Consider the following 27,461-nt stretch of genomic DNA (forward strand, 5'->3'; position numbering starts at 1 on the left):
ATCAGCCATGGTAAATCAAAAGATGGTATTCAACCCTTCAAAGGCCTGAAGCCTGCGGCCCGCACAGCAAACAGCCCTGTGAACAGAGCGTACAGAGCAGCCTGCAGGGGCTGGCATATCCCACGCACCTCCTCAGCACTCAGCATCCAAACTGAACAGGGGACAGATAGATCCTACAGCGGGTGTGGGTGGGTATGGGAGGCTGGGTGCTTGCTGTAGCAGGTGGGAGGGAAAGGAAGAGCAGCAATGAATAATTCTCTAAGAAAGAGGGGTGAGGAAGTTGTTTCAGACCTTTCCCATGTGGGTGCCCGAGGCACTGCAATCTGCATGTTAACAGCACGTCTCACAGTAGTTTGAGTGTTTGTTGTGTGAAGATGAGAAGTCCAAATGTGATACAGATCTCACTTCTGTTGAGAAGGACTCTGAAGAAAGGGGTCTAGAGTGGAAGGAGAGAGAGAGAGAAACCAAGCAAATCACAGCTTGGAACATGCTTCGGAATCATTTCTGATGCTGAGAATACGTGCAGAAAGGGAAAGAAATGGCTGGTCCGACAGGGAGATCCACCTTCACATATTTCCTCCCATTGATGAGTGGGAGGGTTATAGTGTCTATGACTTTTATTAAAGAATATTTCAGGTTTTTTTCTTCCTGGCCTGGCTTATCTTCAAGTCACTGGTGACTAGAATAAATACTTCCTGCCTGCTGTTAATCTGAGTCAGTTCTTTTGTAAGGAAAGTGTAATCAACCTGCTCACCTATCTTATCCTAAGATATCTCCTCAAGGGTGTCAGACATCTTTGCCTCTCCAAAATGCGAAGGTTTTTTTGTCATTCCTACATACAAACAGAGCAGGCACATTTTCTATTTTTCTTTTTTAAATGTATGTGAACTTGTATGCCAAATTTCCTTTTGTGCAAATCATACACTCAGACCTGCAAGTCTATGCCCATTCACACTGTTTCTCATTAATAAATTTATTTTCTATAATCAGTACATGTAAAGGCCCTTGTTTTTTGTGTTTTTTTTTTCTTTTTGTCATAGACATGCAAAAATATTTGTCAGCTGCCAGTTACAGGTGGGTATGCAGTATAACTGCGTGCAGGTAGGAGACAGGCAAGGAGCCACACTATATAACATGGGGTAAGAGTGTGCACAGGACCTCATCTGGTTTCCCCATAGGAAGCAATCTAGAATGAGCTTAGAAACAGTCAGGTCCCAATTACCTTTCTTATCCTAGTCTTGGCTTAAACTGATCTTCCATAACCACATGTGGATGCTCATCAAAAGGAACAAACACTTTGTCCTCACACAGCAAAGGTGACTTTTTTTCCTGATTCAAGGTAGAAACAGCCTGGGGCCTTAGCAATGTCAAATATCACTATTTTCAGGCACAAAGATACAAGTGTTAAGAAACACAGGCCTAATTCTCAGAGCCTTCTTTCTGGTACTAAATATATCTCCATTCAAACAATGAATCCCTAGTGTTAGCTAATTGCAGTGGAGCTATTTAATGTTTTGCAAGGAGAGGGTCTTTAGCCCATTTTCCAGGTGATGTGCTCTGGAAAACCTTCCATCTGAGAACTAAGGAAGCAGCTTCTGGTTTACATTAGGAATAATAATGAAAGAAAGTAACTGTAGAAGGTCTTCCCAGCTCATCCTGCTCCCCATGCAGTTAGAGACTGTGTTTTCACTTTACTGCTGTCCTTCACATTCCTCATCCAGTTGCTGAACTAGGCATATTTATCTTCAAAACCTGATGCAAGGGAAAACCTCTTGTGAGTCAGGAATGCATCCATAAAGCAAATCTCATCAGTAGAAGAAGGGTCTGAGAGCCCCAGATGACAATTACCAGAGGTCTTATTGCCCTGGGACTGTGCAGGAGGGAATCCCAAGCAGTTTTTTTTAAAATTCCTGAATTCCCCAGCTGCTGCTGTTTTGAGCACAAAGGCCAGGCTAAACCTGCACCTTAGTGTCAGGAAAAGTGGCAGTAATCCTCTGCTCTGGATTTGTAGTGTTGTACTAGTTTAGAGGAACACAGGTATTTTCTTCCTTTCTAAAAACTGATGTAAGAGGGAGAAAATAGCTTCATGTATTAAAGATTGGAAATTTTTTTTTGTTTGGTTTGGGCAAGGCTCAGAATTAAGGAGATGAACAAAAAACCCTGTGCTTGTTCCTTGAAGGTAGTGTGGAGACTATGGTGGTGCTGGTGTAGCAGTGCAGGCAGATGCACTCGCTTAGCTGCCATGTGGGATCCCCACTGACCCAGCTGGACTAAGTCTGGTTTGGGAGCTGGTTCTTCTGGAGTGCACTTGGATGTTTCTGTCTGGGACCCCATTGCATAGTATTGCAGAGCCTTTGTGCTCAAAGAGTCTGGAGATCTAATAGCACCATGGTAGTTGTCAGAGCAACGCCTTCAGTGGCCCAGTCTCTCATTGTCCTTTGAAATAGAAATCTAGCAGCCAGGATAAGGGCTACACTGGTTTTCAGTTTGAAACATCAATCCCTTCACCTGGAGCAGTCAGTGACAGCCTGAGGGTAAGCCCTGGGACATGTAGTTAGTTTGGTATCTCTGAAAAAAATTTTAAAATGCAAAACTTCTCTGCAAACATCAATAACATAACAATGGTTTTAGTTTCTAACTTTGTTGAATGTTGCTGAGGACCAGCCATGTTTCCCTTTCCAGCACACTTACTGTTTAGACCGTAAGAAATTCCCTGTTGTTCCAGCTATTACAACTCCCTTGATCTCACTTGCTTGCAGTGAGACTTGGGAGTCTCTCTCGCTCTTGCTCTCACTATCCATCAGAACACAGAGGGAAGTTCCCCAGCATGTACTTCAGAGCTTCCCTTACTCCACCCAACTCCTAGAAGGGATATAGCCACCACTGTATGGTGATCGTACCAATTGCTCCAGGGCTGTTTGCTCCCACTTTTCTGTTGCGGTTGACGACACATGACAAACCTAATCGCACAAAACCAAACCCAGATTTTCTCAAGAGAAGTTCTGCTTGAAAACAGACTCTCTCTGGCTATGCTGCTCCTGATTGGTGTGTCCTTGCTCATTACGGCTCTTTATTTATAGGCTCTTATTCTTTCCCCTCTTTCATTTTTTAAGAACGGCATTTAGTTTCAGCTGCTGAAATAATTTTCCTACATCTGTTTGAGTAAACATAAAAGTGGTCCGGTTAAGCAGCAAACTGCATTATATTTCTCTGCCATTCTGTATAATCTCTCTTTCTGGGCCATACCTCTCTAATAAATACAACCATCCCTGTTGGTCAAAGCTTTAGTTGTCCAGTCAGCATGTCCAGTAGAATGGTGCTATTATTCCTAACCTTGATTTCCTGAGAGAAGGTCAGCATGGCCCAAGATACGTAATAGCAGTGGTATGATAGTTCTTGCCCATGTCAGACACGACAGTAATGGATGTTCACAAGGCTGTAAGTAGGCATTTATAAATGAAGGATCCTCTTATGGGTCGTATCCTGAGATATGCTGAGCATTAATGTGTTAAATGAGAGAAACAATGCTCAGAAGCCCTCTAGCTCAGGCTCTCTTACCTCAACTTGTTTTCTTCGTGCAGACTTCTCAGTTACCATTTATTAGATTCCACAAACATAACTCTATTTTTCTTTCCATGTACCCCTCTTTGTCCCTCCCTTGCCTATAACCTCTGAATGAAGCAGGGCCAGCAAAGGTTCCCAGATCTGCCACTTCACTGCCCATTTCATCTTCTTCCTGAACGTTAGGAGCGTCCCATTCCATCTTAGTGTTCAGAGAGCAAGACGAGATTGGGCTCTGAGGAACTGGCAGAGCTGGGGACCTTTGAAAGAAATCCCCTTTCCCCCTTCCAACTAAAAAAAGTATTCCCAACCTCCAGAACTAGCTGAAATCTGGGCTGGGCGTTCGTGCGGTTAGCTGTTTGCAAGTGGCCATTTTATGATAGGACACAACTGGGCAGTATATTAACCCTTTCCTCACCTGAATGGACAGTGTCAAATGTGTCTGTGCACATATTAGAAAGTGTTCTGGGCTGGCATTGGGGGAATGAGAAGAGGGTCTGTCTTTGGGAGAGCTGGAAAGGGTTAAATATTGCGCCAACAAATCTCATAGGCTGATTTTACAGGTATTCTGTGTTGGACAGATGGTGTATTTATGCAATAACAATACGAATTAATTCAAAAGAAACCAAGTGTAAAGGTTGACTTTGAGCTTCAAGCTTCTTAGAGAAATTGGTAAAGGTCTTTAAAAAGCGAAATGACACTGGAGTATGACTTGCATTTTGAGGGAGATTTTTTGTGCCTTAATTATCAATTTTTTCATTGTAATTCACATCAGTTCATGGTCTGGAGTAGAAGATACTCTTAGATGCACAGGCTTCTATAAAAAGACAAGAGCTTTCTGTGTCAACATGTGGATATATATGTATATTGGTATATCTCTCTATACATATGTGTATATATATATGTATGAGTATATATATATATTTATGTAACAGATACTTATGTAGAATATACTGTACATATACACCCACTCCTGAACTTGTACAGACTCTATATAAGTATAAAATGGCCACATATCTTTGCGTGTGTCTGTCCCCGGAAGGGTGGACTGATTGTTTTTGGATGTCTGCAGCTGTTACCTTGAAGGATGCAATTTCATCTTTCATTTATTTTTCCCCATCTAGACTGTATCAGGATAAACTGTAACGCCAGTAAGTTTTCCCTCAAGTTTCATTTTGTTCTCTTTCTATATATATTAAAATAACTTTATTTTCTTTGCTGTTTTATAAGCTGTTTTTCTTTTCTTTTCTTTTCTTTTTTCTTTTCTTTAAAAAAAATAATCTTCTGAAATTGAAGGGTTGGGTGGGATATGAAGCTGGGGGGAGGAGGGAAGACCTTATGGTGATTGTATGTGAAAATTTTGTGTTAGGTTTCTCCAAGGAGGAGATGAACTGTTATTTCATAGCTTTGCAGAAGAACACCTGAGGAACGTGATGAGCTGATATTATATTTCACTGGTAACCTGTTGTCTTTATGAAAACTTTTAAAGAACCACATAAGAATTACAACAGGTACTGTATGCACTTCTCCACTACAAAAAAAAAGGCATGCATATTCAAAAAACAGAACAACAAAAAAAAACCCACCTCAAACTCTCACTTTATTTTAGAATGGTGACAACTTAACCTGATATTTATTCAAAGTCATTTTTATTTGGGTATAGAAGAAGGAAAAATTAAATCTTAGCTTTTGAGTATATTATTGGAGTTATGTGATAAGCTTTAATATAGCATTTACCACTCCTGGGTTTCTACAGTAAATTCCAGTTGAATCTTTGGGTTACTGAAGATCCCTTTCAGTCTATAAAAGTAGGGAAGAAGGCTTATAAAATCTCTGAAAAATAGTAGTGAAAGATCATATCCAATTCTAGACTGATTGAGGAAACAAAATCTTTTCTGTTCTAGTTCAAAGAGCTGGTTGAAGTTGATGTAGGACTCAAAAGTAAAAAGCACTTCCCAAAGAATGGAGCTGTTTAACTCTCAGGTGTGCTTTGAGGCTTATCTTACTTGAAACCAGATTCCTGAACTGGCAGATCCTCTATGTTAGATTTAATATGGAAAGATGTATGAAAGCATAAACACCACTTTGGAAATGCTATAAGAAATTAAAAGGCAAGTATGGTCCTATGTGTTTTCTAGAGGTGGTGGTCTTTTTGCTCACCAGTGAGCCATATCCAAGCTAGCAGGCAGGTGGAAAGAAGTGTGTTGTAGCCCCAAAAGCAAACATAGAGCTTTCAAGTGGCAGAGCTAAATGTAGCAGCACCAAGAGAATCTTATTGTAAAGCAGTTTCTTAACAGCTTTGCCACAGTTTTGGACTAAGAGTAGGTTTGTAGTCTTAGACAGCAGACAGCAGTTGTTTGAGATATTTCCCCATGTACAATATTTGCAAAATTTAAGAGGTTCTCTGTGGCTGCAAATAGAAAAAAAATTACACACATAAGCCGGTCAGCTTTCCCTCCTGGTCACTGCCAGCTGATTGAGATCCTACTTTGCAGGGAAGTGGAAGCAATTAGTTTCTTGTCCTTGGGAAGTGGTCCCTGGGAGCTTGTAGCCAGGGACAAGCCAAAGCATTGGTTGATGTGTGGTTATTCCAGCTGTGAGCCCTGATATGCTGTTTGATTGTGAGTTCACAACATCGAGAACTGCAGCCTTCTTCAGCCCTATTGCAGGGCTATGTGAGATTAGTCCTGTATGACTCAAAGCTTGAACCTGTTGTTGATTTCCTTTTGCTCTTCGAAGTTTTAACACTGTCTTTCAAGATAGAGTGGGTAATAGGAAAAAGTGTCTTGAGTCTCTGTTAGCTGAGATTGACAGTTTTTGCCCAGCAGTGCTGAGGACATTTGCATAAAAATAGGATCTTTTTCTTGAGTAAGAGTTCATATGCTCTTGTTGCTTAGGCACCTGTAACTCTATCTAAACACTTGTGCCATAGTTCTTGTTGATGTGTGTCATCTGAGCATCCATATCATTTCCTCTGGTACAGGACAACAGTTTGGTGGTGTTACCATCTTCAACTTTTGATGACAGCTGGCTGTTAAAAGCTTAGCTATGGAAGACTATCTTCAGGTAGGAAATCAGCTTTAGTAGCAAGGAGTAATGGTCTGGTTTTCATGCAAATCAAAATCTAGCAGTAATTGGGAGAAACATTCAAAAAAGAAAAAGAGGGGAAAGAGAATCCTATAATCAGAGCAGTGGGAAGACAGTCTGAATCCAGCGCTTTTGTTAGTTTCCCCATAGGCAGCAAAGCATCTTGATTCATTTTGCTTCCATGCATTTTTAATAGTTGAGCCTGTTGCATTTTTAAATACAGCCTTCTTCTGAAGGTTTGTATTTATTTACTTATTTTAAACACTTTGGATTTTCCTAATTTTTTTTTTTTTTATGATACTTCACTGAAAATGAACAACCCTCCAACACCTTATTTTGTCGCTGCCTGTTGCGATTACTCTGGTCATCTGTCTTGCTTTCTAGAAGAGAATCTGCTGAGAACTGATTGATGAAAAACTGTATGCTCTTGCATGAATAAAATATGGTTAGGCAGGAGCAGACCAAATATCACTGTACTGTGCAGAGGGAGTTGTCCACATACAGGTGGGTCTGCCAGAGTCTGTTGGAATGGTCAGAAGTGTTTTAAAGTAACTTGACAAATGGGATTCCCAATCAGTTGAAGAGTTTCAGGTCAAGCAGTCACCATTGCTAACTGAATAGAAGGGACCTGGTGCATGGCTTTAAAGGTAAACAGAGCTGTACTTTTGGGGTCTTGTGGAATGTGTAGGTTAAAGAACCTACTGCAGCAAGCACTGAAGCTCATGCTGTTTGAGAGAATCTAGTATATTTTCCCAGGTAAGCATTTAATTTTCTATATACTTTCTCTTAATTTTCATTTAAGAATTGAGGACTTTTTGCTTGCATGTTTTTGAGTTGTCATATATCTGATGCAAAATACTGTCTTCCATTTCTTTTGTACATTATTGCTGTTTCTCATCACTGTCATATCTCATAGTTCTGAAATGGAAGACTGACATCATTTCCTAGAATAGGAACATATTTTACTTTCTCTGTATTTATTTCAATACTCATCTCATCCTCTCCTTTCATTCTTGAAGATACCTAAACTGATCTTACCTGTTTCTGCACTGACAGAGTTTGAATTTAGAAGGACCTAACAGTGCTGTTGCTTACAAAGGTGTAACTGGGTAGTAACTCTCTTTTCCTCAGAGTTAAAATCAGCACAACCAGAAGCACGATCCCAAAATACACCGCATGAAGGTGCACTGAATGATTCCTCAACATAAAGCAGACATAACAGATAACAAAATTTTGTTGGCTGGATTTATGGGGAAAATAAGTATGGTCTAAATACCCTTATATTTTTGCATAGATATATTTTGGGTTTTTACATAGGGTTTCCTAAAGAAGAGTAGCTCTTTGATCTTTCTCCTGTAAACTGTTTCTTGAAATACATAGTTCACTTACATAGTTATAGTTCACATACGTAGTTATAGTTTGTGTCATAAAATCTGGCGCTCTGATTTTTCTTCATTTTTTCAAAGGAATCCAATCCTTAATTTCTGTATTCCCTTTTCAGTGACCCCACTTCATACCATTCCAGATGGGGATAGTTTTCAGCATTCTACCCAATATTAAGCGTGGAGAACAGGGCTGTGTGTGCTACAGATTTACTAGCTTTTGGAGGTGTCCTCACTTTGTGTTTTTCCTAGGATACTGCTTGTATTGTTTGTCTTGGCCTAGTTCTCTCTCCTTCTCCCAAACTTTTTATGTGGTGTGTCAACAGTCACATAGTTTGACACTACCTTTATGGGAAGTTTGATCTTCCAAAAGTAGCTGCCTTTGAGACAGTGAATACTTCTGTCTTATCACTTATTTTTTCATAATGAGGCCTTTTCTTCTCACTAAAGCATGCCAGACAATCCGTTACCTATTTTCATGTCACTTGTGAAGCCTCAGCAAATCCTGATCCTCTTCTCCTACCTGTTGCTAAAAGCACAGATGGAAGAGGATGAAAAATCACAGTCTAATCACTACTGGTTGATCCTGTGTCTCTATGAGGCTCTACAGTTAGCATATTGTTTGAGATCTAATTAAATTTGGATGATAGAAGACAGCTAGAATATGAGATTGGTTCTCCCTTCTCAGTTGCCATGCTTACTGTATTTAGTGCCTTAATTCAATGCAACGTTAATGTTTCATTTTAGTAAGTGCCACTGCCACAGCATAAAATACAAACCTATGATGTGTAACTCTCTGGGAGAGGCTTAAAGTTTTCTTTTTTCCATATCTTCATAAGTAAATAGGAAGCTGTGCTAACTCTAATCTAATCAAAATGTTGTAAAACCAAGTGCACTTATCTGATTCCTAGTGATGTTGCTGTCATTTTAATAAAAGCTTAATAGTACTCTAACATGAAAACATTATTTGGAAAGTGAAGAGGTATGATTAAACATACACATCATATTTGTGACTCTAGTATCTCCTAACTCCATTTAAACATAATCATGAAGAAATTAATGCTTATGCAGTCTAAAAAGTGACGAGTCATTAGTATGTCATATTGTAATGGTGAAAGCAAAGCTGGTGTCTGTAGCATCTGTACAGCCTAGCTGAGAACGATCTCACCTGTGAGCAGACTCAGGGTGGTGGTCTGGCCTCATGCTGCTGCTGCACTGCAATGCAGAAGAAGGGAAGGGAGCAAGCCTGTCTTTGGAAGATTTTTCCTTCTGTCAGGTGTTGAAACAGCAGTCCTCCCATGTATTTTGTCAGATATTAAACTAAGAATTCTGTTAGAGTAAAACATACCATGCTGGATCCAACAGCCTGAGAGAGGTGAGGCTACTCCCACTCCCTCTTCCCTGTGGTGAGGTTGAAGATGTATTCCTGGCAGGCACTTTGCTAGTGATCACACACTTACTCGCAGATCTGTGCTCATTCCAGTCTCTGGCAGCATGAACATACAGGCCCTCTGACCCATGGTCTGACTCTAGTTGCTGCACTCACACCCCTGTACACCCTCATGCACACCGGATAGAGACCCCTCACCCAGAAAATAGTTACAAAGGAATTTAATATGAAGACAGGACAGACAGCGCTGATCAGGCACAGGGCCCAGACAGGTAAGCATACTGACCAGTAACCATGCTTGGACACTGGGGCTTATGGCTTTGCTGGGACAGCCCTGGGAGAGGTCTGGACAAGGTGTTCATTCCTCAGGGATCCTTGATTTCTGTTCCCACCTGCCACTGTGCCCTGTGTTCCTCTGGGCTTGTGCAGATGGGCCTCTGAGGGGCTGATGGCCCCTGTGATGGGCCTGGATGTAACTCAGGAAGACATTATTTGGGCTCCCCTTCCTGCTGCTGTCTCTCTGAGCTCCTTTGTGGGCATGCAGATCACATAACCTGTGGGTGTGCAGATCACACAAGAGCTTTATCACATAACCCAATAAATTCCTTTTCCCTGTGGCAGCTACTACAAAGTGAAGTATTTTGTCTCACACTTGCTTGATTCAAGTCCACTCCAAGTTCCCAGTGGGAAAAACCCTCTTGACTTAGGCTCTCAAATCAGAGGTTGCTTGGTACCCCTACAAAGTAAAATAGTGCTCCTGAGCTTGTTATAAAAAGGTAGTGACAAAGTCCATGCAGTTACAAGTTGCAGTGGAGAGGACAAGACCCTTGGGAATGGGTTCCACATGGACATCCTCCATCTAGGCGAGAGGCAAAAGATGAAGCATATACAAGAAGCTGCTCTGCTTCAGTGCTGTCTAGACAATATGTCTTCTGTAGAGTAGATTCTGTAATTAATTGCCAGAACATCCACTTTGTTCTTTTATTCAAAGAACATTGGTACAAAACTGGAAAATCATGCTTTAGGATCTAGGAGGAAGTGAATATTTTATATGTAATTAATTTTGTCTGAGAAGAGAACAACCCAGAGAGAGCACCTCTAATGAGACTTTAAATAGTTAAAAAGAAAAGCAAATGCCAATCAGCACAAACACTGCTTGCTATGTTGGGTGCTACCTTATCAGTAAATTTAAGGCCAAATCAGTGAGCCTTAAGGCTCAGCAGGTACTGGATAAGGAGTGGCTGGTAAAGAGGCTCTAGTGATTTGCATTATTGGGTGCAGAACACTGGTTGTAATGAGCACAAGCTTTTCACAGTGACTTTAATCTTCCTAATCCAGACAGTGACATGAAGATTAAGGTTTTGCTGCGGCATAATTAATTAACTTGGGCAATCCTAAACTGCAGTTTGCAATATCACAAGGTCCCTGCATCCCAGAATATTTCAGGGGACATAAATCTAGACTACAAATGCAAGCCTATGTTTACTAGACTTCAGCTAGCCCCAGCTCTTAGCAGCAGTTAGCCTTCATCTTCCAGCTTAATACTGTCACATCCTTTGAAAGTCTCTAGTCTGACTCTTCAGTTCTAGTGCTCCGGGAGACACTTCAGCAGGTCTTCTAAGGTCATCCGTTTGAAGAGATGACGCTGTTGAAAGCAGAGCTTGGCAGAATGCATTCTGTGTTATTTTTAACTAAATTGCTGCGGTGGGACCTAACGGGAAAGGAGACTAACCGTGGAAACTCAGCAATCATCTGTCGGGAGTCAATGAACCGCTTTTGGAAAACAGCTATGCCAGTTTACTGGCTATTGTTCCTGCCCCAGCAGCTTTTCTTGACTCCTCACCACTTCTTGAAAGATTGTCTTTGTGCTGTATGTTTTTATATATAGAATTTTCAATTCCTGTAGCCTCTGACTCCTTCCATGGTATTATAACTTAAAATGAGAACTGTTGTGAAGGGAGCAGAGTCAAAACAACCATATCACAGAATCACAGAATGGTTTTGGGTTGGAAGGGACCTCAAAGATCATCTAGTTCTACCCCCCCCCTGCCATGGGCAGGGACACCTTCCACTAAACCAGGTTGCTCAAAGCCCCGTCCAGCCTGGCCTCGAACACTTCCAGGGAGGGGGCAGCCGCAACCTCTCTGGGCAACCTGTTTCAGTGCCTCACCACCCTCACAGTGAAGAATTTCTTCCTTACATCCATTTTAAATCTACCCTCTTTCAATCATGTTGTCAGTAACTAAGCTAGATACATATTAATTAATGTTAGAAATTCCTATTAAATATTGGGATTCTGGATGCTATAACAAAGATTATGGAATATGAAAAGGTTGGGGTGTGGTTTATTTATTTTTTTTTTTTTTTGCCAGAGGAGAAAGATGCTTTGGGTGAACCTTGGAGTAAGCTAGGAAGAAGTTTTTGGGTAGGATAACTTTTGATGTCATGTGATGCTGGGTTTTGTTTTAATGATACATTGAATTAACTAGTTGCTGGTCAGAAATGTTTTTCTCTTATCCACCAGTTGTTATAATACGAACTTCTTTTCTCATGTGTAGTTGGGGAAAACAGAATGTCTTGCTTCCTTTCCTGTTGCAATGTTTGCAGGATCTCAGCCAGGATGCCTGGGGGGAAAAGGCTTTGATAGAAAAGCTTGTACACTTCTCTGTTATTTTGGCCATTTTCTCTGTATAAATTGGTTTCTGTTCCTTTCAGATCAGCTGTAATCATTTGCACTTCCCTCAGTGTTTTGGCTTAACTCATGTAGGTGGCTAAGCACCACACAGCTGCTCACTCACTCTGCCCCAGCCTGTCTGTTATCAACACTGTTTTGTTCACAAATCCAAAACATAGCACCATGTGCGCTACTATGAAGAAAATTAACTCTCTCCCAGCCAGACAGTACACTCAGGAAGCAACTATAGCCAAAGTTTGTGGACATTATGCTATAGCGCTTGAAAAGGCAATGCTTTTGCTGCCTTCCAGTGAAATAGAGGGCCAAAAGTAGACTCAAACAGTGTCGTCTATGGTGTGCAGGCATTGAGTATTTGGTCATTTCTTTTTCCGTTTCGTTGATTTTTCTTTTTGTACCCAAGGTACTGAGTTTGAGGAAACTTCTGTGTGAGTGGTAATATCAGGGAGCTGTGTAGCAGCACTAAATGTATGGTTTCCAGGATTAAGACGTGTCAGGCTGTTGACCATCTTAAAATCAAATGATGACTGCATTAGGACTTAAATAGTGGATACTGTTCCCATGAATGAATAGTGAGAAGGTTGATAATGACAGATAAAAGTTGCCTTTACACAACTGGGAGATTTTTTCCACACTTAAGAGTTCTTACGCCACCCGCCTATTTCAGCAGTGACTGCTACTGTCCTTCTGCCACCATGACCCATCACACTGCCTGTATTTTGCACTGAAAGGCTGATTTGTCTGGCAAAAGGCACTGCTGCTAGAAAATTTCTCTCAGGGAGCAAGGAACTGCAGTTGCATACAGGTGCTTGAGGAGTAAGATAGAAGTTTACTTTAAAAATATCTTTTGGTGCTTCTGTGCTTGAACATTGGCCTCTCTGAAATGAGCTGGGGAAAGGTGAGCTGCAGGTTTGTGGTCTGCCTCTGAAAGAAGCACCTTAGAAATATTTACTGTTTGTGCAGGGACAGAATGAGTCAGAGAGAGCAAGAACCCTTCTCCCAGAGAGAGTCTCACTTGGTCGAGCTGGTACACACTGGTGTATGATGTATATGGCAAGCTTGCATTGCTGCTGCTTCTCTGGAAACTTGCCCCTAGCACACCTTTCAGCAGTGATGTCTTCTTTTCTAATTGCTTATCTTCTACTCCTCTCCAGAAAAGCTGATTCTTGAGGTTTCAGGGCCAAGGAAACAGTTGTTGACATCTTGCTTCTCTTGTGCATAGGGAATGCAATGCATGGGAAGACCTGATACCACAAGGAACCTGACCAAGACACCACAGATGTGTTTGATTAGTGGTGAAGATTTTTTATATCATCATAAAGGGTTTTCTAGGTAGTGGAAAATGCAATATGCGGAACATTTTCATTCTGAATGTGAAAAGTTAGAAAGCCTGAGAGAAGTTCTGAGGTAATTCTCCCAGTTAAATATCTTTCTGATTTGTGTCACTTCAGTGGTTTCTGTATTAAACAGTCATGCATGCACACTTCATTATGGAAAAATAGCTTTTTCCTCTTGGTGGATTTCACAGTATCCAGGCCTGATCATGAATTGAAGGTCAAATCACCAAGTACAATTTTAATCATCCAAGAATATCTTATTATTTTTGTTTGCTCAAGAATTTGAAGTAGTGAATCACCAACAAGCTTGGAAAAAAACCCCAGGGAAGTTGTTATGATAATTAACTGTTAATGCAAGAGTGGGTTCAGGTAAGGGTTTAATTGTGTTTTAAGAAACCGTTCGCATGCTGACATAATTTCGATTAGTGTGTCAAATATCATGTAACAACTCTGATTCAACTTCAATACAAGAAAGGAAGGGAAGAAGCATATTTGTAGATGACCACTGAGGTTTTTTGGAGGTCAGTACACAGCTGGCCACACCATATACTGGTAGTTACCATTATAATGTAACAGTAATTACATACATGCCAATTACATTGTTACCATAGTCTGTTCTGCCACAGCCTTGCTCTCTCTCCTAGAATTGCCAAAATATTGATGCCACAAGCGTGGGTAATATCACTGCCTTTTTTTTTTGCAATGGGCACAAAATTATCCTCATTTAGTTCCAAATTTTGTTATACTAGAAAGAGTGAAAGTTTGTTGCTTCTAATTATTCCAATATTATATTATGGTATTTTGCTGCTTAGGATAATTTTAGATTAAGGGAAACTTGCTTCCTAAATCATCATTGCCATTGAAAGCAGTGCCAATAAAATTGATGAGTTCTCATTGTAATCAAAGTTTATAATATTTCTCTCACTGGTCACACTTTGATTTATTTCAAGCATATTAAAATGCAACAGAGCAGATGGGGTGGCATAAAAACTATGTGAAAATGCAGGACTTTTTACTTTTTTTTTTTTTTTTTTTTTTGTCATAGCTCTCATGGAGCTTATTTTCCTGAATGAACTGAAAAGGTTATCCAAACTTCAAGATTTTTGCCTCAAGTGTGGTATATTTCAGGTTTCCAGCTCAGCAGACTCACTCAGTGGTATTTTTTGCAATTTCTCACTGGCTGGGTGACTCCTCCAGCAGCACAGCCGTATTTTGTAGGGAATGCTGTATCCAGCAGTGTTGCATAGAGACAATAATTTATGAGCCCAACTGTCTGTGTGTGCTTACGCTAGGGGTATCAGTACCTAGCTCAAGCAAACTTTTTTTGACTCAGGTGGTACTCCATGTGCCTGTTACAGAGGGGGATGAGCACCATCTCGTGGTGCAGCTGGAGATTTTCTAGTTTCTTTTCTCAGTTCATTAGGCTGAGCAGCCTAAATGCATTTCCAAAGCAATATGATAATTTTGTGTTTGTTGGGTTGTTGTTTTCCCACCTGTGAAAGGGTTGGAGGTGTATGTTCAGGGTGCTTTGTGGAAAGTAATAAAGAGGAAGATTGTGTTCATTGGCAGAGCTGTGTGAAAAAGGACTTGAATGCACACAGGTTCTTGACAGGAGCACTGGGCTACCATATCAGTTATGCTCTTAGGAAGCAAGAAACTTTTTCAAAGTTTGAACTGTACCATAGGCCATTGCTAATCAGCACAGAAAACAACCACATGCTCTACTGCCTTTAAGTTACTCCTTTTCATCTCAGATGAAACCAGCTGATGCTATGGAGCTGAAGCTTTGTGGCTTAAATGCTATGAACAGCCCAAGAATGGGAACTGGGGGGCTGTAGCAGGCACTACTGTTCTGTGTCTCTGACAGCTGCAGCAAATCAGACCATCCTAACTTCAGCATTCCTTTCCAGGGCTGAAATCCACATAATGTACTGTATTTAAAACATTTGTTTCTGCTACCTGCATCTGGTTTGAAAAGTATGGTTCAGGAAACCCAGTGTTAAAACTAAAATCAGGCTTGAAGTAATAAGAGAAGTGTGCTTGTATAAGCATGTCTGAAACATCCTTATTAAAATATATCATATGGAATACCTATAGAAATGTTTAACAGCTCCTGAGATCAGAAGTGATATCTTTTCTAATAATTCATACGAATATGTGGATAATCCCAAATGATAGGAACAGCCTAGAGTGGATGTGGGGCAGCTGACACATAGCTAAGCTGAGAAGGCAGGGAAAATATTTATTAAACCCAGCTATTGGAAAAAACATAAGTGATATTTGCATAGCTGATATTCAGCCACTCCTAACTAGTTAGGCATAAATTCAGAAAGGGATTTCCATGGTTAAGTACTGAAATGCCTTGATTTCAGGTAAAATCCTTGAAAGCACATTAACTCAAACCTGACTGTAATGGACTGGAATAGCCATGTGTGAATATAAAGGTAAAAACTGAAGGCAGCACTTGGAAGACATGATGTTACTTTAAAGCCAAACCCTCAACTGAAGCAGCTGAAACCTCTCTAAGAATTCTGAGTTGGAGTAATTAATAGAGATGCAGTCTGTTTTAAGCTAATATTAGAATTGCATCTGATGTTCATTTTATAACAAAAAAATTACTTTAAATCTCTAAAAGATCTTGTGCTTTGCTTTTATCATGAATCCAGACTGATATTTTTTGAGCTGAGTCAGGGTAAACCTGAGAAATCAATGTGTTTCACAACTGCATAAAGAGTGACTCTGACAAGGGAGGTGTTTGAAAACAGGACAAAGGAACTTGGGCTCTGAGATTTCTTTAGAGAACCAAAGGGCTGGAGAATGTTTCTACCAAATTGTGAAGTGTGTATGCAGAGGGTGGGTTGTGAGAAGGTGTTCTTCTAAATGGGTGCTAGCCACCTCCCTTGCTATGGGAAACAGAAAAGTAAAAGATACTGCCCTGTTTCAGGTAAACTTTGATGCATCGTAAGGAAATACTTCTTCCTTATTTTGAGAGAGGTACTTTTCTGCTTTGCCCTTCCAGACAGTTCCTTTTGTCTAATTCACTCAAATAGAGTTAAAATACAAATCTATTTCTCTTCCTTGCACATCTTTTTATATTTTTCAGATGTTGTCAATTACTTATGTGTTCTAAGGGGAAAAGAGCCTATCTTTCTGTCTTCTTGATTGCTGAAACTATGATTTTCAGCAGTCCATTAGGAGGTTATTAAGATGTTTTTTCTGCTTTAGCTCTGATTTGCAGAGGTAGCGAGCCTAGTCAGTCCCTGTTAACTTTCACAGGATTTTAGATGCTCAGCATTTGTGAAGAATCAAATCTTAAGGCCCTTGTCCTTGAGAGATCCACTGCCAAATACTAAGGAGAAATTTTCAAAACTGAAAATATGATGATTTTCCTGTTGTGAGGTGAATGAAGTAAATGCGAGTTCTTGGGACAGGTATGTCTTCATATGGGCAGGTGGGCAGGGTTATTGCCAGTCTTGGTGATCACTTCTGAGTCATGCAGTGTATAATGGATCAGGTTTTCCCATGGGATCGCAATGATCTGAAAAATTTATTAGTTTGAGAAGACTGAGGCTCTCAGTTACTTTGCTTTGAATGCAAAAATATGTGTTTTAACTTGTCACAGATTTACTCCTGGGGATCTGCATCATGTTTAGACTCAATGACCAGACATGAACATGTTTTTATATAAGGTTTCAGATTTCACTTTTTCTGACTGGGCCAGAAATGTAACAGAAACATCACTTCTCTGAGAGCTTTGGGAGTAGAGAAGAACATAGAGATACTTCTAGACCTATAGATACTTACAAAACTGCAGTTATGATAAACTAAAGGAAGGATTTATAGTATTTTAACCCACTTCCCTTTTTTGTGGGGGAACGGTAGCTTCATCTGCAACTGGGCAAAGTAATGCATTGCTTAGTTTTGGCATCTCTTTGTCGGTCACAGCACTGAAAGGATATTTGATTCTGTTTCATAGTGGGATGAGATTTCAGCCCAAAATTAAAAATCCTTTCTTAGGAGTTCTTAAGCATATTTTAATCTGTGGAGTATTCTTCTTATGCTGATGATTTAATTCTTACAAGACTGCAATAGTTGTGGCATTACTATCCCCATGGAATTACTGAAGGACAGGGTGTGAAGTCATTTTATGTGGAAGCAGTAGCAGTGACATTATGGGCTTTCAGCCCTGCCCTAACACAGCACCATTATCCGAGCACTTCTGACAGTGAGGGAAAGCTTTGTTGCCGCTATTCAGCCCTGGTGCTACTCTACATTTTTTAGCAGAGAGAGAAGTATAAGCAAAGAGAAAGATCATGTGTTCTTACTCACTGTGTTACCTCACTGCACTAATAGTGTATTGAGGGATCCAACTTCTACTTGTGTAAGAAGGGTCTGTGTGTGAATTTATTGACAATGCACTTTTTGTAAATTTGCAGGCTGCATATTGATTGAAGGGAAAGTGCTTAGCTGCTTTTCAGACTACAAGTATACTTGAAATTGATCTGTTAGGGATAAAACAGTATCCATGAGCTGTGAACACTGATAACTGTATCAGTACTGAAAAAAACCCCTGCTCACATTCTACCTCAGGTGACAATAGTTCCAGATCTTTTGCTTCCAGGTAGTATTAGGTCTTCTGAAGCTGCAGTACATCCATTGTAAAACTTGGACAGGTCTTGCAAGGGCAGAGGAGGAGAAAATCTAGGAAGAGATTTCCCAAAGGCATTGAAACCACATCTCAAGATCAGCTTTTTCTGAAGAAAATTAACTGAAGTACTGACAAACTCACTAGCATACAGTTTCCATGGCTACACAAATACAGAGGTGAAACAAACCCAATCCCTATTTCCTAAGCATCAAAGACTAGGGAAGTTTGAGTCAGTTCTTACTGTTACTGAGTGAAGAAAATCTCACAGCAGAAAATCAGGTGGTGATTACAGTGTTGTACATTGTTCTGCTTGCTTTTGGTTTAGGAATGTAAACTCTTCACTGTAAGTGAAGAGGCCATAAGGTGCCATTGTGCTGTGACAGTACAACTCAGTGGGAACTGTTACTCTAGAGAGACAGTTGTTTCTTAGTCTCCTTAGTTGCCAGTCCACTGTCCCAGTTCTGTTCCTGTTTGGTTGGCCCACACTTCAAAATTATTTTTTTCAATCATTGAGGATTCTGTTTATAGCTTCTGGGATCTCTACAGTGGCTAGAGACAGAATCTAGCATCCCAGATAGTGCTGCCCAGTTCTACTTCAATTCCACAGCATTCTCCTGTGACCAGCTTTTCTATGTTCACAGGCAAAAGAGACCAGATTATTCATATTTCAAAAGGAGGAGGCAGTTTGGGTAGGTGAACCAGTTCATATCCAGAACCCAGTTACTACCTGGTATCTATTCTAACATCAGAGAAATACCGATATGTTGACATAGTGGACAGGTAGTCTAGCCTGGCTTTGATAAAAACACATTCTTGGTGCGCTCAGAGCAAAGGATATTACTATTTCTGTTTTGATATTAAGCGCCTCTTTTCTGGACACAGAACATCCTAGTTTCAGTTCTTGCTGATAAGAATAGTATCCATGTCCAAGCAGCCATATATTTTTACAGAACAGCTTGGAGACAGAAGCTGCTCTGAAGATTTTATTATCCAATTGAGTACAAGGATAAAAGGCGTAGAGGGAGTGTATGGGTATTCACATTTAGTCTAATGATTAAATTTAGTCAGCATTTAGTCTGTTGAGACTAGTCTCTCTTTAGTCAGTGGAGAGGACTAAGCTCTTCTAGAGAATGGTTTGGAGCTGCAAGCTAAGTCAGCTTCCTCTGGTGGGCAGTTCAGAGCCACCTGCACCTCCTGGCTGATCATCAGGATCATTGCTGTGACATTTCTCATTGAGGCTTTGATAGACTTCTCAAATCAACATCACCACAACAGTCTCCAGATAATAATAATCTCTACATAACTCTGCAGTAGCAAGACTTTGGGCAAGTCATTTATTTACCTGTGTTTCAGCTTTCCAGTAATGTGTAGCTAATAATAGTCACCTGCTTGCCAGAAACCTTTAGGATCTGAAGTCATGAATGTCAGTAATGGCTTTAGTATCATCAGTACAAAGGTTTTGTGTAAGCATATTTAGTGCATATGAAAGAATAATGAATTCCTGTTTATTACCCAAACATTACAGTAATAAACTGGTGTAAGATGCAATGTTTTCCAAAATATTAAAAGCCAGATTGTCCTGCTGGTACAATTTGCTGGAGTCATGGCAAGCAAATTTTTTCCTTTTATGTGTGGCAATTAATTTCTTGAAAGAAATCAACATCCATGGGATATGTGTAATTTTAGATGTAGTTATTTAGATACAGATATCATCAATTCAATGAAAAATGCCACACTTAGAAACAGTAAAAAAAAAAAAAAGCTTAAACTGAAATAAAGAAAATGACCTTAAATGTGCAGGAAGATATGGACATATTTACAAGAATAAGTGTGCAGTGTTCTATCCATAGATAATCAAATCTTGCAATATTTGAAAGTGTTATTAGCAGTTTCCTCTCTCCTCTACTTTGAATTGCCTGCATCTGTAGATCGTTTCCATAACAGCACATTGAAAGAGATAACTCTGTTTCTTACACCACTGCCTATGTCTTCAGAAACAGTGAGGAATGATGGACCTGCTCCTTAAACAAAAATGAAACAAATGCTTAGTCTCCTATACCAACAATAACTGGATTGCTGTAAATGTGGTTAGCATGTACGGTTTTATAGGCTTAGGCTTTATGCACTCTGCTTCAGATTCAGTCATAATTTCCATAAAAATGACAGAATAGTTAGGATGGAATAATGAGGTTATCATTAATAAATTATATTGCTCCTGCACATGATTACACATCTCACTCCTCTGGATGGCCGAAATATGTGCAGACTGGGTAACAGATTACATGGTTTATGATATTGTCCATATATGATGTTTTTCTTCTTTCATTACTACATGTCAGAACTAGATAGCTACCTTACATACATGGCATACTCTGGTCCTGCTCTGAACTTTTTAATACATCTTTTCAACACTGCATTCAACTTAGCATTTTGCTGCTGCTGAAGTAATATTTCACTTAAGCTGTTTGAGTCTGCAAAAGCTGAGGTTTGCTTACTTGGGTTTTTCTATTGTACTTAAAGTGTGTTTTGATGGTGATTGTACTTGTTTTACTATGCTCCCTTTATATAACGCTGATCCTACTTTTGATAAAGTAGGCTCTACGTGATAGAGAAAAATAAGTTTAAATAGATGTGGGGGTTTTCTCATGTTTGTTAGTGTTCTGACCCAAGTTTGAAAAATTGTATCAGAATAGCAAAAGGGAAATTGAATTATGCCTGTAAGAATATCAGTGGGCTGGGTTGATGTAAGAAGAAATATTAAATCTAAAATTTGCTTGTGTCCTAAAAAAGTAATTAATTCTGTAAATAAAAGCTAAGTGGTGATGCTGACCCTGCGCCATAGAAGTACGATCTGTTTGCCCTGTGAAATGGTCTGCTGAGTTTTACACCAGAGTAGTTTCCCTTTGGCCTACACATTGGGAAATATCATTTCAGCTGTGACTGAACGCCTGTTCCGATGGCTTTCTTCACTGCACTCAATGAAATGTCTAGAGTTGTGACTCCTGTTGTTTTCCTTGGCAAGTGGCAGGAGGTCAGCAAAACACCATTGACATCAAGCTTTTCAGCTTTGATGAGGTTTTTGTCTTGGAATTTGAGATGACACTGAAGTCGATTCTTCCTTACTTTTTTTTTTTTTTAAATTATATAATTGTGACATAGACATTTTCATGTTTATCAATTCTACAGGTATGATCAAAATTTTACTGGTTTTAACTGAATCTCCTGGCATTTCATTCTATATAGAGATACACATATATAGAGAGTCATATATATATGAATATATAGGGCCTAGTACCACCCATGTAATGGGAATCTGATCCTGCTTCTTACTGGAGCAAAGAGGCAATATTCCTTTTGAATTTGAATCAGGAGCACAAAGACAAGTTTTATCAGGAAAAGAATCATAATGTGTCTTCTGCACAAAAGAATGAAATGTGTTCTTGGATGAGGTTTGAAAAGATGTGGTATCTTAGCTAGGCAAAAGAGGCATCGAGGAAGTGCAGAGGGAAAATATCTTGTATCAGAAGAGACTAAATTACATATGAGGAGACAGAAAGAGACTGAAAGGAGGCCAGTTTTAAATAATAAGTTGAAGGTGAAAGATCTAAAAATAAAGAAAGAAACTAGTTTTGACAAGGTCAATTTTAAATGTCTAAAAGTAGAGAGCAATCATTTTTTCACTGGGTCTTGAAAAGACTAGGAAATCATGAGAGGTGTATGAGAGGGGAGGGTAATCTGTTTGTGAAAATATATTATTTTTTAAAAGTGAACAGATCTTCTCAAGTCAGAAAAGAGAGAATGTGGACTTGCACTTCTGATCTGGGTGTATAATATATAACACGTGGCAAATTGGCTTCCAAATTCACTCAGCTCGGTATCAACCTGTTTGTTTTGGAGCCCTCATGTACCTTGAGAATAATTGTTCTCTGCCCTTCTGTAAATAACCCCAAACAATAGCAGAGCTCTGGCAGCTGCTGCTTTGATCTGAACATACAAAGCCATGTCGGTAAGGCAGCAGCTTTGGAATATAAAGAGGAAATCATACTCAAAAACACAGCATGTGTTGTGCATGTAATTTTTGGTATAGATTGGAGCCATTTTTCTTTACCTCCTGAATCCTGTGAGAGATTCAGTCTTTAGAATTGCTCTGCTGCAATTGCTGAACACTCTTTTGTGCAGCATGTGCATGTACACTGCGTGCATCTATCAACTGGTATATTGGCCTTAATGGTTCTGCACGTTTTTGTGTCTTTTCAAAATCTATCTTGTGAGTCAGTCATTCATTTGGTCTTTCAGTCTGTCTTATCTTTTTATGATTTTATTGATTTGTTCATGCCAAAGGTACAGAAGAAAGAACCCATTTTAACTGCTCTGTAAATAGCTAGAACAAGCCAACTGAGATTACATGTCCTGTCTTTTCAAGTCAGGTCTAAGTATATGTTTCTACTCCCACTGAAACCACTACCAAAAAAACCTAGGTGTTTGTGGTTTTTTTTTCTTTTTTTTTTTTTTTTTTGTGATATCTTCATGGGGCTTTGCATATCTTGGGAACTCTCAGGAAGGTTGTTAGACACAAAGAAGTTGATGAATGAGAGCCTTTTACCATGAAGTGAGCCTCTTCAAATTTGCTAAATCACCAGGAACTCTTTTCCATTCTTAATTCTTTTTGGGAAAGAAGCTGTGCGCATAGTGGCTGACCCTCATTTGTGGTGTTTCAGTCTCTAGCACACTGAGGTTGGCTTTGCTTTCCCCTGTCTACTCAGCTTGACTCAATGCTGCAAAATGTTTCAGCAGGATGCAGGAGTGCTAGCATCTTGAATTTACAGCGTCATTGTAGCCTGATGTTTTGTTTCACAGACACTGTTCTAAATACTTTAAATTTTGGATTATTGCTTTCCCTGGAAAAGGCTGTGGGAGGAAGGTGTTCACTAACAGGTTGATTCTGCAGAAATAATGCAGCAGTAATGCATAGAAATTTGCATCAGGAGTGAATATTTTTTGGCCTAGATCATAATAAACACCAGGTTTAATAATCTGTGCCTAGCACTGCTCATTGAACTTTGCTTTCTCCCAGGCACTCTGCATCTTCCATGTCTTCAGCAGCTTTTAGTTAAGGAGAGGTGCAAATTAGGCTGGAAGTGTCAGTGAATTTCAGGCTCTACTGCTGTTGGGGAGCTGGCCACAAAAGCTGGGGTGCTGATACAGGCACAGGAGGTACGTCAAGTCACATGAAAAGACAAGGGGTATGGAGTCCTGGTGAACATAAGGGCAGATGTGATTCCACTAGCTAAGTTTTCCAGGATCATTACTGTCCTGCATACTGTCAAATGCAGCATGTAACACCAGCAGTGCAATCATTGACTGTTGATATCCAGTGCCCTTTCCCCAAGTCTTTGCTTTTAGATGTTCAAAGGAGACTTCCTTCTTTAGTAGTAACAAGCAAGGATTTTACTTGCTTCTTAATAGAAGGGACTGAAGAGTCTGGCTCCTAGCTTTCTGAGCCATCATTTAATTTTTTCTGTTCTCACTACTGTTATTTCTTCACTGGTCATATGGCTGGCATGCCTGCACAGAGGACCAGCTCTCAGACCTGAACTCAGCTGAACCCTGTGCATTGAGAGGTACCAGTGTCTCCATGCTCTACAGACAGTTCCACTTTTCAAGCAGTTTTACCCTGGACCAGTAATAGCATCAAGACTATGCCTGCTGGCTTGTGGTTCTGGTCGCTACTTTTTTGTTACAGAACTACTCTGGAGAATTTTAATAGCATGCAGTGCAGTCTTTATAAGCAAAATTGTCTGCTCAGTCCATATGCCCTTCTAAAGTCAAATCTCAAGTGTGAGACAGCAGAGTGTCCTTGGTGCTTTTTCAGAGAGGCTTAGATTTTCAAAAGTGGTATTTAGCTTTTGACATATATGGATAAAAAAAGTCCAGAAGAAAGAATGCAGAAGTATCCTCTCGCTCAAAAATTATTCACCTATCTCCAATCTCCCCACAGACAGAGGTGAAAATTAATTCCCTCAAAATACTGCATGATTTTGATCCAACTCTCAACTTTCTAGTTGTTGAGTCGTCAGAGATTAATCCTATGAATTAGATTAATTTTACTCCAAAAGGGGAGATCCAGTTGGGAAAATACAATTTTGCTGCTAATTGTTTTTGTCTTGATATTTCTCTCAAGCCAAGAATTCTCAAGTGCTTGATGAGCAGAGTCTCACAGTAGGTAGCACTAAATGGGACCAGTTGGCTGCCTGCTGCAGAGCAAAAGCCTACAAACATCCCCTTCCCACTTGACAGATCTAACGCTTCTTTCTTCACTCATTATAATAGTCCACCTCGTGACAATTCCTGGCACTCCGTTGCTTGCTAAACAGTAAACTGATGTCTGTTAGCATCTTCCCCTTTCTGTGAACACTCAAAAAATAATCCATGGGCTGAACTACTGCTGCTGAAAAATATTTATTCTCAGCAGGAGTCTGGCTCTTTGTTATGCACTGACACTGAATATTTAAATTACAACCTTCTCATCTTTCATTTACAGCATTTAGAGGATGTTGAATAAATTAAAAATAAAATGCCACAATATTCCGCCTTGATGGGGGATCTGACAGGGAATCAACATTTTCAGAAGTGTGGGTTTGGTTTTCCAGCATATGCAGCTCCCGTCTTTGACAGGAGATGTACTGTGTTCAGTACTCCTGAGGCCGTGTCAGTCAAAAGCTAAATACCAGTTTTGATAATCTAAGCCTGTCTGAAAAAGCACTGAGGACAGGCTGCTGTCTCACACTTGAGATTTGACTGTGTCCCTACTTTAGAAGGGCATATGTATTGAGTAGACAATTTTGCTCATAAAGCCTCTACTTGAGTACTTCAGTGTTAGTCACAGACTATGAAGGATATGAATCACTGCTCTCTAATAGGGTTCTGTGAATAGTATTGCTAGAAAGAGGCCTTGCAGGTTTGATGATTGAATTATTAACAGTATTGCCCTGATGGGAATGTGTGACTAAAAGCAAGACTTAAATGAGGATGTTATGCTTTGGAGCTAGTCTTAAATGGTAGGCTGAAGTCTTTTTTTTTACTTTCTTTTTAAAATCATGGTAACAGTGGTCAGTGTGGTACAAGGTATTGAAGCAAGTGAGGTGCCCTAGGAAGTGCTGGGACAATGACCCACAGAAATGGTACAATCAGCCCAGACAGCTCATGAACAACAAATTAACTTTTCCACTGAGTCACCCATCTTGAACAAAACACTATAGACATTGAACTGTCTATGATTATCTATTTTCAAGAGTTTGGCTTTACTGGTACCTATTTAGGCATTATTATCTGCTTTGCATCATATGTTTTGAGGCCAGAAGACACCATTATGATCTATCCTGACCTCTTGTACGACACAGGACTTAGTCATTTCTGCTTGTAAGTGCCCTTTGAGCTATGAAATATCTGTTTAGAAACACGTCATACCTGCATGCGTCACCAACTTCAGCACATTTGTCTTAAAATATGTATCTACGATAAGGATTTACAAGTCCCTTAAAATCATAACAGGCATTTACCAATTACACATGTGATATAGGTAATAAAGCCATAAATTAAGCCCAAGTGCCTTGAATCCTGTATCTGTACCTTTTTTCAGAAACAACATCTACTGAACTCCATTCCCAGCGATCAAAATTAGGCTCATCCCTTTTACATCTTGGATGTCATTATTTGGATCCTCTGGTAGTATTACTATAATAGCAATGTCCTAAGTTTTACTGCTGGGGTTTGGTACCTCAGACATCAGACCCTGCCTTTTTACAGTCTCAGTGCCATTTTTCACTAGGGTTTGCAGAAAGCTGTGCAAGATCTTCAGCTCTTCCTGACCTACCCCACACCACATGTGTCCTTGGCTTTGGTGGGAGCTGCAGCAGTCTTCCCTGAGGTTCTGGATAAAACATGGGGTCTCCTACAGGAACATGGGAGGTGGTGACCTAGGACATTGGTGAGGTATGAAGAAAGTCGCTTGAGCTCTGACTCCAGTTAGTCTCCTCTGAGAGAGATGGAAGCCAGTCCTGGTGTGTAACTTTTCTGAGTGAATGGGTATTTGCCTTGATGTTGAGGTGGGACAGATGGGATCTGGTACCATTTGTGTGGCCAGGCAGTGCACAGAGTAGCCCTGCTCAATACTGATAGGGCATAGAAGGTGCCAAGGCATTTTCCTCACCTAAAGGTGCAAGCCCTTCAGCTGGAAAAGTAATGAGATTGTCATCCTGATGCAGTCCACCTGTGACACCAAGCCAAAGGCCTTTTCCCTTGTGTCACAGCACCCTTCTTTTGTCCTCAGCTGTTCGGGTGCTGGCTTTTCTTTCTTTGGAGGTGTCTGGCTACATGGTGCCTTGTAGTAGCTTGTACCAATCTCTGTGTCGTGATATTTCAGCTTTTTCCTCCCACCCATGCCTTGAACAGCAGTAATAACTAGCATGTCCTATTGCCAATGCTTTTACAGACTGAGGCTTTCTCATCATGGTCTGTTAGCTCATTGTACTTCTGGTCTTATAAGCCCAAGCAAATACTACGTTTAAAAGGTCTCCTCTCCTTTTAAATAACAGGTAGATGGTGGCAACACGTGCAGCCACTGAAGTGCTAAAGTTCAGCTGGAGCTGGGACATTTGAGGCAGGTGGGGGAGGTGGTGGGGGCCTGCAGCTGAGGAGAGTTGTGCTAATGGTGCTGCTGCCTACACTTGGGCTCTGTGCTATGTCCTGCTGCAGTGTGAGGTGAGATGGCCTTTTTCTTGCTGGTAGGGCCTGCTCCTCCAGAGGTGGGAATTGTGGGCCGATGGACAGGTTATGTGCAGTTGCAGGTCAGTGGGGCTGGAGGAGGAGTGCTGGGCCCATGGGGTTGGCTGTGCTGTGTGGAGAATGCAGTACTTAGATGTGTTTTTCTTTGTTGTGCACAGCCCTTTTCCCCTTCCTTTTTCCTCTGGAGAGTTTAAACTATAGTATAAGTCAGGTTGAGAGGTAGACAAGTTGATGTTTTCTAGTTTAGACAGGATATAGGTTGCTTAGCTAAACTTTTCCCTTTTTTACCTTCTGGAATGGAAATCTTGCTGGCCTTTGTGTGCTTCCAGGAAGGCAGGGATAGGCTTAAAGAGAGTACTTGGGAGGGAGGGGGTTTCCAAGAGGAGTGGCAGAATAGGGAGTGGAAGTGGGGCTTTAAAGGACTTTAAAGTCTTCCTGTATTCAGAGATGTAGCCTGTAATGATCTTTCCTGTGATACAACATTAAAAGATGTTTAATAACCTAGGATGCTAGATAGATGAAATCTAGTGTTTGCTTATGTTGTCTAACGCTACTTACTTCTATTAAGCTCCAGTGCTGC

At 40.3% G+C, this 27,461-nt stretch overlaps 1 protein-coding gene across 1 annotated transcript in view; it reads left to right on the forward strand.

Annotated features, from left to right (window-relative positions):
- The window catches only part of NRXN3 (neurexin 3), a 1,036,119-nt gene that overhangs the window by 366,619 nt on the left and 642,039 nt on the right, over positions 1 to 27,461 (forward strand). Inside the window, exon 11 of the mRNA XM_074868521.1 lies at positions 4,686 to 4,712. Within this exon, the coding sequence (XP_074724622.1) occupies positions 4,686 to 4,712 (27 nt within the window). The remainder of the gene's footprint in view (positions 1 to 4,685; positions 4,713 to 27,461) is intronic.

Source organism: Strix uralensis, chromosome 4 (assembly GCF_047716275.1).
Source record: "Strix uralensis isolate ZFMK-TIS-50842 chromosome 4, bStrUra1, whole genome shotgun sequence".
NCBI lineage: Eukaryota > Metazoa > Chordata > Aves > Strigiformes > Strigidae > Strix > Strix uralensis.